Here is a 13159-nt window from a genome sequence, read left to right on the forward strand (position 1 = left end):
CTAATCACTTACATGCTAAATGTGAGCAGGCTGATTTTATGCATAGTAATTGTTATGCTGCATCAATAAATAAATACATTAATAAATAAAAATAAAGTGTAAAACGTGTACCTCTCAAGTCGACATATATGTGAAGTCGACATAAATGTAAACATTTAATGCATTTTATGTCTAATGTTTTTTACCGTAGAGACAAGCCTTGCAAGCTCAGTCCATTTGTATTAATTGTGCTCCTGCTGTGCTTTAATTAACATTTGCTTACACAGCTACACACCTTCACCAGCCTCAGCAGCTGGAGATGACTGAAAGCCACTCAAGCACACATAAACTCATTAAAAAACGTCTAAGTATAAGCAGATAGGTTGTACATGAAGTCGAGGACTCATTAGTAAATTAGGTGATGGTGTCCATGCCGGTATGAGGAGTCACTCTTTCAAACATAAAGTTCCCTGATGTTTTACAGCTCTCAGAATGAATACAGTGGTGTCACACATTACGCTCCTCTGCCGGGGCTCCAGACCTGATTTAACATGCAGCTCACATGCTGTACAGTTCAGTGAAGGGTCTCACTGAAGGATCATATACTGTGTGTTTCTTTCCCCTCTCTCCACACAGCGTGCACGCTTCCCTAAACATCAAATCCCAGTTTTTCACCATTACCTCACATATTGGACAGTAATGTGGCACTATAACTCACTTGAGCTCTAGCTGAGGGACTGCAGCCTCTCTGTTATCAGTTTGCCGCCTCATAAAAATTCAAGAAAGCAAGCTGTGGTGTACGGAATGGAAGTGTGACAATCTGTCCTGCACTTCCACTCTATAAAAAAAGGATTGTTTCCAAACATGTTTCCCAGCACGATACCGGGAGCATGCCAGAGGAGCCAGTTTCTGAGCTAATCGGTCCAAAGTTGTTTTCAGAATTCATTGTCTGTAATTGCTTTTATTGTGGATTTTAGCTCACTGGGCAGAGTGTGATGCAGAAAACCCAACCATGTAATGATTCGTTTGAGATGACACAGTCAAGCGAGTGCACAATGCTTTTCTGTGGTTTGATTGGTACAATATGAACTTTACAAAAACATGTCCATGTATGCTCCATGAAGCCTGACAAAGGACTGAACAGGGATGTTTTTCTCAAAGATCTCATGTTGACGTGGCTTTGTCTCATAATTGTCTTGTTCTACTTCCTCATCCTTGTCTGTCCTCTCTTGTCTCCCTGTCTTATGAACTCTAACCTTGTTGTCTCTGTCTGTCTGCTGCAGGATCTTTGTGGCGGGGATTGGTTTCTTCAGCCTGTGCTTTCTAATGACCTCCCTCGGGGGCCAGTTCTCAGCCAAGAGACCCGGAGATTCCCCGTTCACGGTGCGAGCCGAAGGTAAGCCTGCAGTTACACGTCAGTGCTGCTTGGTCGCCTCTGACTGCAGTGGCTGTGGCCTGCGCTGGTAATGAACAGTCTGGGAACACGCTGAGAGCTTCTAGGGGCTTCCTTGATTGCTGCCAGGGGGGTGACAGACCTACTCACTTTGCTCATCATGAATGTGCCGGGAGGGGACATGTCACCTGCAGAGGATACATCATATATTTTCCCCCTGCTTTCATCTCTGCTCATTGCCCACACAACCTTGTTCTGACTCATATGAACTCATTTTAGTAGTAGTACAAGTAAAAATGTGAGGAGGCTGAAGTGATTTACATTGCTGATTTTTGTGTGTGTGTGTGTGTGTGTGTGTGTGTGTGTGTGTGTGTGTGTGTGTGTGTGTGTGTGTGTGTGTGTGTGTGTGTGTGTGTGTGTGTGTGTGTGTGTGTGTGTGTGTGTGTGTGTGTGTGTGTGTGTGTGTGTGTGTGTGTGTGTGTGTGCGTGCGTGCGTGCGTGTGTGCGTGCGTGCGTGCTTGCGTGCGTGCAGATACACTTAATTTATCATGTAGAGGAAATAGTTCACCAGTTGAATTCTTCTTGTGAGCTCACTGAAGCAAGACATAGATCGTGAATTATTCCAACGGAGAAGATTTAAAACGAATAATAATGTTTATAGTAGGAGTAATGTCTAGATGTGTTGAATGTGATGTAATCATGGGACAGTTGTGCATTTGTTTCTCATTGGCAGCTGTATGTTTCAGCATTTGGTTATCGCAAAGCAAGTGATCATGTTTTGGTTGTAAGAAGGTGTCCTTGATAGCCAGGGCAGATCCTAGTTCATACCCACCGGACGTGTCGTCGTCAGCATGGGCAAACTGGGCAGGCGTCAACAACAGATGGTTATTTAAACAATATACGCTGTAGAGAATAAATTTGAGGCCAAATGCAACACTTCAAATCTGCTTTTTATTTCCTAAACATGGAAACGTGACTGAGTTTATGAGTAACAAGATGCAAGGCGTTATTTCATAAAGGCTTGTGTGGTGTCAAGATATTTTGGCATATGCAGGATGTTTAGAAATTCCTAAGGTATGATTTTCAATACCGTCAAATATACAGATGCTCCTCTTTCTATTAAAAGGATACAGAGATGTTGTATTGAGGCAGCGTTTCCGCCAGTGTATTGCAAGCCTGGCGGCCCACTGTGCCTAAGTTGACTCCCCACAGGGTCCAACAGTCAGGAAATTTTCCAAAATGTATACTTAATATGTTTTTAAACTAAAATGTGTTATACAAGTAACAAACTAATTTAAGTAATAGCTGAGTGTGTAGGTTGTGTGTAATGTAAGTGTGCAGTCGAGAGAGAGAGAGAGACAGACAGAGACAGAGACAGAGACAGAGAGAGAGGGAGGGAGAGAGACAGACAGACAGTGACAGAGAGAGAGAGAGAAAGACAGAGACAGAGAGAGACAGAGAGAGAGAGAGAGAGAGAGAGAGAGAGAGAGAGAGAGAGAGAGAGAGAGAGCATGTGTGGGTAATGGCGCAGTGACAATAGTCAATGGACGCAGTGTGAGACCCAAACCAAGTTACTGCGTCTTTTTTGCCACCAGCTGATTTAAGTGAAGGGGGTTAGCTCCGGAGTTAGCTACAACTTTGCCCCATGCCCAGCTATTCTCATTTGAGTAACTGCTGCTCTTCCAAGTTTTGCTCAGCTATTACATGTTTTCTGAGGTATGAAAAAATACACTGCGCTAAGCCTATTACATGGACACATCACAAGTCACCCATATACAGTACAGTAGTTGATGAAATGTAAGGAACAAAATAAAAGTCATTTATATCACAAAAGCAGCTTAACTAAAGGAGCTGTACTTGATATTCAGAACATTAATATAACAGCAAACAAATATTTAAATGAAGTCACTCTCCGTGTGGGGGCAATCACAGCCCACTTTTTTCTCCAATATTTTGCGTACAGCTTCTTTTTTAAACGCATAACTGAACATAAACAAGGTGGGAAGTGTGTGTATCAGTGAAATCCCTCACATCATGTAAGGTGTATATGAGGGATAAGGCGGTATGTCCGGTGGGTATGATCTACTGATTTGATAACTTTCTTTAGACAAATCTAATCTTAAATAGTCCAAACGGCCACCTAAATGTAGCCAGCAACATTGACCCCACCTTTGCAGAGATCAAACAAATCAAAGGCTCGCCAGAAAAAAAAAAGATCCGAACAATTTCACAGACGCCATCCCTGGAAAACTTGTTATCTTTCTCAGCACGTTCTCTGTGTTTGCACTATGTGCCTCTGCATATAAACCATGATGGCACTAGCCATTTGGGAGAGTCAGTGTTGGCTTTTGGACTTTTGTAGCTCCCCTTTTTACTGCCGCCTGGCACAATGTTGACACGTGGCCTCATGCTCCGTCACGGATACCAGCTGGCACAGGAAGAGGCGATGCAAATGAGGCGACAGTAATCATTTGCAGCCAATCAGTGAACAGCTTGCAGTGGTTGTTTGTTGTGCAAGATGTGAAGTGTTGAAATATTTTTGACTGACTCAATTTGGATTGTCCTCGGTTTTCAAAATAATGGTGCCTAGTTGGATCACCTCTTTGGGAAAATCAGTGTTATTCTGACAGTGAAGTAATGCATGCGATGTTGTAGAGAGGTGCATCAGGTGTCATCATGAGAGACAATTTCAAGGCTCTCGACCATTTATGAGATAGAATTTGCAGAGCTGGTTTGGGAGAGAGAAGGAGAGAGAGGGGGGTGAGAGGAGTGGAAGACAGGAGAGCTGTCTGATTAATTAACCACGCACAGGCTGCAGTCAAGGGAAGGCATCCGGCCTCTAGCTCATTAAACGCTGCCTCGCTGCTAACCAGGCAGAGTCAAGCTAAATAAATTCTCACCGTCTGTGTGTGTGTGTGTGTGTGTGTGTGAGAGTGTGTATGTAAATGTGCATGTTTTGTGAATGAGAAATAGTGGCACGGGATGTTGCCGCAATTAATTATCTGGGGTGAATTGTTCAGTGAAGCAGCGACTTTTTACAAGTTAGCTTGCACACCCAGACATTCTCTGCTGCTGTGGAGGGCTACAGGACATACACCTGCACCCATGTTGTCAGCCATTCATGCAGAAAATGTAAAAATCCTCATGAAAGCAGAGGAAGCACCTTAACATGTATAGTGAGAATCTGAAAGGGTAAATAAAATGGCCAGGCTGTGTTGAGAGAACCCACTACCCCATTCATTGCTTGTCTTGTGAATGGCAACGGTTGCCCTAAGAGCAAAATGAGTAAAGAAAATTCTGTAATTATCGTCCTGCCATCTTCTTTTTCTCTCCCCTCTCTCTGCCCTTTCTGCCCACTCTCCCCTCTCAATGTTTCTCTCCAGCTCAGTCTCTCTTACTTGTTTTTGTATTATTTTTGTAAAAATGCACCAGGGCAAAATGAATGAAAAAATGCACCTTTTTCAGGTTAGCACAGGCAAAAGAAAATGCTCTATTTCCTTACAGATTTCTATGTACTATAAATAATACTGCACCCTTTGACACTCCAGAGCCAGAGACACAGAATACCGCTGAGTTGCATCTGGATACCACGTAATATATCCAGTTTTAAAATGCATGCATTTCCTTCATTACTTCCTTTTGAAGGTACAGGAAGCTAATGATGTGGAGAAGAAGTGAGAGGGGGGACAGAGGGAAGGGATTTCTACCAGAGTAGGAAGCATGAAAGTCAGAAGCGTTTGATCCTAGATATCTTAAAGGCTCCAGAGGTCTTCTGTAGCTTTCTAATAAGCTCTTTGAAGACCACCGTCAATGTGTGTCCCTTTACCGCAGGGGTCTTAATGCAGTTGCAATAGGGACTAGGAGGCTTTCAGGTTTTACTTTGGTCAGAGAAGAGTAAATGGTTCAGATGTTAATGCGTTCTTTATTCCTACCTGCAACCTCCATTACCTGAGCTTTTCTAGCTGCCGTCCTTTAAGTGATGGGAAAGTATGTTTCGCTGATGCCAACAAAGGAAGTTGTTTTCTTTTTCGTTGCCCACCCTGTATTTCAACCCATTTATTTTCTCCTTTATATTTATTGTGCTGAATCCATATTTCCCTAAAATATGTTGAAATTGCTTTGAAAAAGAATAATAGAGCAATTGGACCACTGAAACTGTAGGATTTGTAAAAGTGTTAAAGAAAACCTGCCATTTCCACAAAATATTAATCCATCACTGAGTCATGTAGCAGAGCATCAGGTGTGGAAGTAGCATCGTGTTCAGTATCTTGTTCACTGTGATCCTTTAACAGACTCTGAGAGAACTTTTTTTTATTTCATGGCTCAGCAGTCCTTGCTATGTGACATGAAAATGAAAACCAGTCTTTCCTGACATTGCCCCTCTTGAGGGTGTGGCATTTGCAGGTCTATCAAAGCTGTGAAATTCAGTACTTTGTCTGAATGAAAAATTAGATAAGTAATCTGCTTGGAATAGAAATGCTCTCCTGCAGCATGTGTAGATGTTATGAATAAAACAAACTGACCTTTGCTTCTGATGCAACTTAACCAGAGTTAAGGAGGACCGGCAATCAGTGTGCAGCTGACTGCTCCATGTTTGGCAAAAAAAGAGGCGTGAATTAAACTAGAATGGTATCTATTTTTTCATACCTTTCTGAGATTTTCACCGGGGTAAACAGCTGCTTTACTTTGTTTGTTGGCTCAAGATACTCCCAAACAGGGACAGAGGTATTCTTTTTCTTTTACTCAGGCCCTCCTCACGTGGGTCCTATACGTAGGTTGATTGTACAATAAGCTTCACAACCAGTATTTACATTTGTTGTTAGGCGTTGACCTCTAGTGGCTTTAGTAATTATGGCGGGAGCAAAAAACGGAGGCAGGCGATGTAGTATACAAGCCCCAAAATCCTAAGAAGGAGGGTCGGGGTGGTGGATGGGTCCAACTTTTTCATATTTACCACCATAATATCACCTTAGCTGTAGTCTCAACTATTCTACTATATTAACTGCCATAACATAAAAGTCATATTCACATTACCATAGATATTATAATAGTTGCTGTTACTTTTGTGGTTGCTTACATCATTTGGACTGTCTGTTTGTCTGTCTTTGTCTTTCTCTGTCCATCTGTCTGTCTTTTCTCTCTCTCTGTCTTCTTTTCTTCCTCCCCGACCGGTGCAGACAGATGTCCGTCCTCCACAGAGCTGGGTCAGTTGGACGTTCCTGCCTGTTAAAGGGAAGGTTTTTGTTGCCACTGTGTGCACAAGATTGCTGGATGAATACTGTATATAATTACGATAGTAAATACTACTACTTTTATTATAGATAGGGGGAATTGTTGGGTCTCTGTAAATCATAAATAAGCCACAGAGTGTGGTCTTTACCTACTCTATATGTAAAATGCCTTCAGATAACTTTTGTGATAATTTGGCACTGTAAATAAAATTGAATTGAAACAAACAAGACTTTCACCTAGTGTCAAGTGAATTCAGCAGTCAACGTTACTGATTTCTGTCTGTAACGTAATTACGTCCATGACTCTTTTTAAGTTGGCTGGACAGTATATACAGTATATAAAGTACACTGAATTTTGACTCTACCCTGCTGACTCGTACAGCCCTCATAAGTCAGGAAGGACTCCAAAGCCCAGTGTTATTATGCACTGTTTATCTTCATTGTAATCACCTTAAATGACACCAGTCTGCTACAGTGAAATGGACGGAGAAGGAGATGGACAACATTGTGCCGAAGTGTTTCAGTATTTACACTGTATTTAATTCACCTAGAGCACTGGTTCTCAAACTGTGGTACTTGTACCACTGGTGGTGCTCAAGCTCTCTCTGGTGGTACTTTAAGAAATCTCCAAAATAAAAATAAAGAAACATTAATTACTAAATTGATGTAATACTAAGAAAATACTTCAACTTTTAGGATACTTGAAATGTAATTTCAAATAAGTTTAGCATTTCCTGTCATATTCTTGTTTCTGGAAAGTTTCCGGCAAATTACAAAAAAAAAATGACCGCCCCTTTGCAGGCCTAGCTGTGATAGGTTACCTACAGTGTCTCAACCACATTTTAAAAATGCAAGTTAACTGGAAGGTAAAAAAAAAAATCAATGACACATCTTGGTATGTTTGATCAAATAGTTTAGTCATGTAATTAGAGCCGGACTACGAGCTAAACTGGGATTGCAAGATAGTAAGCAGAGGTAAAATGATCTGACATGTCAATTCTGATGCTCCCCTTCCTACAGCGTGGCTGTGGCTGAAAACAATAAATAATCTTCTGATTAGAAATAAACCTTCCTGTCTGTAGCTGAATAGTGTCAGCCTACGCTGCTGTATTTTAACATTTGTCTTAGTGGTGGGACTTGAGAGGTCCTGATTTTAACTGAAGTGGTACGTCATGTACAAAGTTTGAGAACCACTGACCTAGAGGCTAGCGGACCTCCGCTTAATCCCAACAGAATATTTTTTTCCAGCCTAACATTGTTGAAACATCAGCAATCAGTACACCTCGGTCTCTGCAGAGCCTCTACTGTGTGTGTGTGTGTGTGTGTGTGTTAAAATTGCCTTTTCTTTACTATGTGAAATATGTAATGCAGTTAAGAGTACAGTAATAGCTGCTGTGCACCAATGTTTCAACCCTTCTAAGCATTTATACTGAAGTTTAAAAAAAACAAATATACCGTGATGTTCACCATTATCACCGTGATCTTTTCCTAAACTGAATCATTTATTTTTTTGGTCTCCACTTAAGTAGATCTATATTACAAAATTAAACACAACGCTGGTATACGTCATTTTGGGAGTCAGCTGAAAACAATCTTGTCTGCTGTTTAGGTACGAGGATGTGTTGTTTCTCTCCTCCTCACCTCTCACAGTCACTTTTCTCTCTCTTTTTCTCTGCATAGGCCTTTTCACCCGAGAGACTGACCCCTGGTAGTGCATGCTGTGCACGGCAATACTTGACTTTAATACAGCATCCACACTTCAGTTTAATAGAAAGGCAGGGCAAGTTTATTTCTAAGGCACCTTTCAGAAACAAGGCAATTCAAATTGCTTTACATAAAATATTGAAAACATTTAAAAGCAGTCTTTAAAGACAATAGGAAATAAAAGTTACACCACAGCCGAATAAATTATTCATTATTGACTTTAAAGTACTGAGAACTGCAGCGCAACTGCAGACCAGAGTATGTTCCAGATATGTGGTTGTACAAAAACGCTGCTTCTCTGTGTTTAGTCCGGACTCTGGTAACAGAGTACAGACCTGTTCCAGATGCCCTGAGAGGTCTGGGTGGCCCATGACGGATTTCTTTCCTGGTAATTCCTAATACAGTACCTTGATCCCTGCCAAGCCTAGTGTGAATAAAAGATCACTGCTCATTGTTTATGCTTTCACAATCTCCTGTCACCTGTTGAAAAGGCCGGTGATTTTCTCTTGGATTGTGACAGCAGGGGTCGTACTGATTGTTGTTTTTGCCACCATGACCAGTTACCTGATTGCAATTATGTTTTCTGTCTCTGAAAACTTTATTGTTTACCGGTTTGAGGCATCCAGCATCTTTCATTTTAAGCAGCATATGATCTTTGTGTTATTGTTAAGCATTACAATGGACACATTTTAGACTCGGAGATTATTCTCAGTGTTTTGTTTGTTTGTCACTACTGCCGCTTTCTTATTAGTCTTTTGTAGTAGTGACTGTGGAGAAAAACAGTCAATGTTGATTTTATTTTGTGTGCAGGGTTGATCAAATTGTCTACTGGGGGAAGCAGTGGGAAATTAACTACTTCAGTTATGATTATTTCAAACACTAAGGTTCTCACTTTTTGCCATACTTGTCATTTATTTATTTATACACAAGCGGTTATTGTTTGTTTGTTGGAATTGTTGGTTTTGTTGAGCGTATTAAAATAAATACACTAAAAAAATTTTTTTAAAAATAATAAATAAAAGAAACAGGATACACAGGAAATAAGAAAACCCATAGTATAGATACTAAGTGGAGAAGGGGTAGGAATTAATAAGCTTATGCTTCTTCCTGCTCCTTTTCAAACATACAAAGGGTTTTTAATGACTCGTGCTTCAAGTGTAATTTATTTTTTTTCATATGTTTGAAATAAAGCATTCATTCATTGATTCATTCATTGATTAATTGATTCATTCATTCATTCATTCATTCATTCATTCATTTCTATTTATTGGTTGCTGTAATGTTATTACTTTTGTCTGAGTGTGGCCATGAAGTGTGTGAATACACAGACTTATTATTACTTTACTTATTATTAAGACAGATTATCATAAAGAGAATTTGGTATGATGGCTGATTTCAGCCTCTTTTGGAGCATATCATGTATTGTTGATCAGGCACTGCCAGCTATGTAGGGTGAGCTGCAAACTAGGTCAGGAAGTTCACTTCCACACTTGGTTTAGGTTGCATTTGCTATTCTTGCTGTTTCTTTAGCATCCAAGCAAGAATATTCTGTGTGAAAACAGGAAACATGTTTATGCAAATGCTCATCATATTTTGATGGTTCTGCACAATCTGAGCAGTGAGAGCATAAAAGAGAATAAAACCAAACTCCCATGCTAGAAAATGTGACACTGTGTGTTGTTAATAAGGGTATATAAGCAGACCCTGAGCTCTGTGTCTAAATCAGCTTTTCTTCACCTTCTAAGTTGCCAGGTGTGCTTGTATCAAAAAAAAATAAAAAATGCTATAAAGCCATGACTGCACTGTTTCAGTGTGCAGTTTCATAAAACATCACCATGCGTGTACATACTGTCGGGAGGGTCAGGGAAGGTCACTAAGGAAAGAGACAGAGTTAGGATTTAATTGAAGCTAGAGAGAACCATGTTTTAAACAAAAAGAAGGGAGGTGGTTCCCCCTTTTCCAGGCTATAATAAGAATAAGAACTTGGAGTTGCAAAGAGGATAAGTGACAGAGTTTTTCTGCATCTGCATCTGTCAGTTACCCCCATGCCAAAAAAAGAAGAAAGAAACTCTTCAGCTTTTTCTGTAATGCATATTTGAACTGGGGGAGGGGGTAAGAGGACTTCTGTGCATGTGTGTGTGAAGGGCGAGCAGGAGAGGGAATACAATGCATTTATCCTGGTGACAGGGGAGATGGAGAGGTCCGACCTTGAGTAAACCATCCAGCCAGCATGCATATCAGGGATGCCAGGATTAATTTATTTATTTGTCTCTGAATTATGCCCATTGTAGCATACATCTTTTTTTTTCATATACATCACACATGACACACTGCTAAACTCAATTAGTTGTTGATGCATCAATCACTAATGTAGAAACACTGTTTCCTCATTGCTCATTAGCTCATTGTAAAATTAAAATTTTGATATGCAGTGTTAAAAAGTTATATCTTTACAGGGTTCTGTTTATGTCGGATAATGTGTCTGAGACTGGTTTTATTGCAGCAGTTTTATTGTTTATTTCTTGCAACCATTATTTTGTTAAGTTAGCCTCTAACGTGTGTGTGTGTGTGTGTGTGTGTGTGTGTGTGTGTGTGTGTGTGTGTGTGTGTGTGTGTGTGTGTGTGTGTGTGTGTGTGTGTGTGTGTGTGTGTGTGTGTGTGTGTGTGTGTGTGTGTGTGTGTGTGTGTGTGTGTGTGTGTGTGCTTGTGCGTGTGCGTGGTTGCCTGTCAAGTGCTGCTGCATTGTCCTCATTTAAAGAAAGTGTTAATTAAAGTAACATGCTTAGTTCTGCATCAGGTATTTTATCTAAAAAGCAGAATAAATTAAATAATTGTGCGCACCTTCCATGTATGTTTGTGTCTTTTGGAATTTCAGTGAAACATCTATGATGACCGAGACAGATATTCAAGTCTGTTGTGTTTTTTTTTTTTTTAGTGATCTGTGAATTCAGGTTTGGGAGGCAAAATCTTAAACCATAGACGGACTGATCAATAAAAGCACTGGCACATCTCACTGTTTATCAGGCCTGTAGCACTTACGTACATGCACGCAGATATTTGATGGGGAACTTTTAAAACTGAACAAAATACTAATCTGTCAGTCGTGTAAATGCTTCAGCTACAATTGCTCAGTAAAACAGGGTGAGGACATAAAAGTGGGATTTGCAGACAGGACAGGTAGAGTCGTTGAGCAGAATTCAGCAGGATAACAAGATAAAAGGCTTAGATTGTCACATACTGCATCTCTGTCCTTCCCTCCTGCCACACTTCCCCAGACTGCTCCATTGCCATTCTGTCCACCAGGTCCCCTCTCACTTTCTATCCAGTCCAACTCGCCTGACCTTCCACACCCACCTGATTACCTTCCACACCCACCTCACTCATTCCCAGCTTTCACCGTTTCCCATACCTTTGCTCTCCAGCCATCTTAACCTGTACCTGGTCTATTCCTGTTTCCCCCCTGTCACCTGTTCCTGACAGTTGACCTGTTTACCTGTTTCCTGACTGGCTCTTCGGATTTGTTTGCATGTTCAGACTGCCACGTAGAAAGAAACATTTCAGGGATTCCCTGTCTGCCTGGACTTTCTGCATTTGGGTCCTTCCCTTGTTGCCTCATACCCACCCATCTGGCAGCAGAAAATACAGACTAGAGGGAACCTACAACCTGTCTGCTGCGGGGCTAATGAGAGAGTTAGGTGCAGGTGTGGGGATCAGGTGATGGGGAATGTCAGGGTCTGAAGAGACATGATACATTTTTGCTTGCAAACACATAAGAGAGGTAAAGGGAATGATCTGAAAACAACAGCTGGTATGAAGTAATGGCACTGCATTGTCTTGAAATAAGTGCTCACAGTATAACCAGTGTTTGAGGGACATTCAATCCTGCTTATAGCTGCATTCAGCATTCATTTACATTCTTTATTCTTTGTCAGTGATCTTCAGTTTGATTTCGATTTTAGCAGCCTTGTTAAAGTGTTTTTTTCTGTGTTAAAATGTATGTAGCCAATGAGTCTCTGTAACGGCAGTTATTTACAGCTGGTTTGTCCAGTGTTGCACAGTGCACACAGCAGGCTACAGTACAAATGGCTATCTAATTGGAATTTGTTCACAATATCGATTGTGCTGTGGCACTTCCGAAATTGTGTCGTTAGAGGAGATTAGCTGCTGCTAAATCGTCCCTTTATTAACCAGCAGCTGAGGAATGACACAAAGGAGGCTCTACATTAACACATAGATAACATCAGCTCCTGCTACACCACTGTGGGCATGCAGGTGAGGACTGTGCATTGGAAAAAAACACACACACATTAGCCGATCTGCCCCAAGAGGCAGCAGGAAGCAAGAGTAAAAAGCAGACTGATGAACAGTTGATTGCAAACATATATAAGGCTCAGTTCTAAAAATGTACTGCGTAGGAAGGGTGTTGGGTCTCGGTAATCGTGATTTATGAGCACAATGTGTGTGAGCAGTGTTACTGTGAAGAAATGTGAGTTCTTCCCACACCTGGGGGCTTTGTTTAGATTTAGAGCAGCTAGTTTACACTGGAGCTGATAGTGGATCGTCTGAGCTTAGCAAAAAATAAATGTAATGAAAATAATTTTTTTAGTGATTTTTGGTGCTTAAGGTTTGATTTTGCAGTTACATGCAACATAATTCAGACAGCTAGCGGACAAATACTTGGACAGTATAGTAACATATTACCCCGCAGTGGCTCCTTCCCAAATTCCATCTGCTCTTGCTATCTTGTGCCATTCTTTTATTAAACTGTTTTGTTAAACTGCTGCTAAAAAGCTGCTGATCTGAATGGGAATAATTTAGTCTCTCTTTGTCTGTGGAAGGAAAAAATGTTGTC

The 13159-nt window shown here is 40.9% G+C and overlaps 1 protein-coding gene across 1 annotated transcript in view; it reads left to right on the plus strand.

The window, feature by feature from the left end:
* mgat5b (alpha-1,6-mannosylglycoprotein 6-beta-N-acetylglucosaminyltransferase B) overlaps positions 1 to 13159 on the plus strand; it is a gene marked incomplete at both ends in the record, with an annotated part of 64629 nt that overhangs the window by 99 nt on the left and 51371 nt on the right. Inside the window, one exon of the mRNA XM_083931867.1 lies at positions 1263 to 1375. Within this exon, the coding sequence (XP_083787993.1) occupies positions 1263 to 1375 (113 nt within the window). The remainder of the gene's footprint in view (positions 1 to 1262; positions 1376 to 13159) is intronic.

Source organism: Echiichthys vipera, assembly GCF_963691815.1.
Source record: "Echiichthys vipera genome assembly, chromosome: 17".
Lineage (NCBI taxonomy): Eukaryota > Metazoa > Chordata > Actinopteri > Perciformes > Trachinidae > Echiichthys > Echiichthys vipera.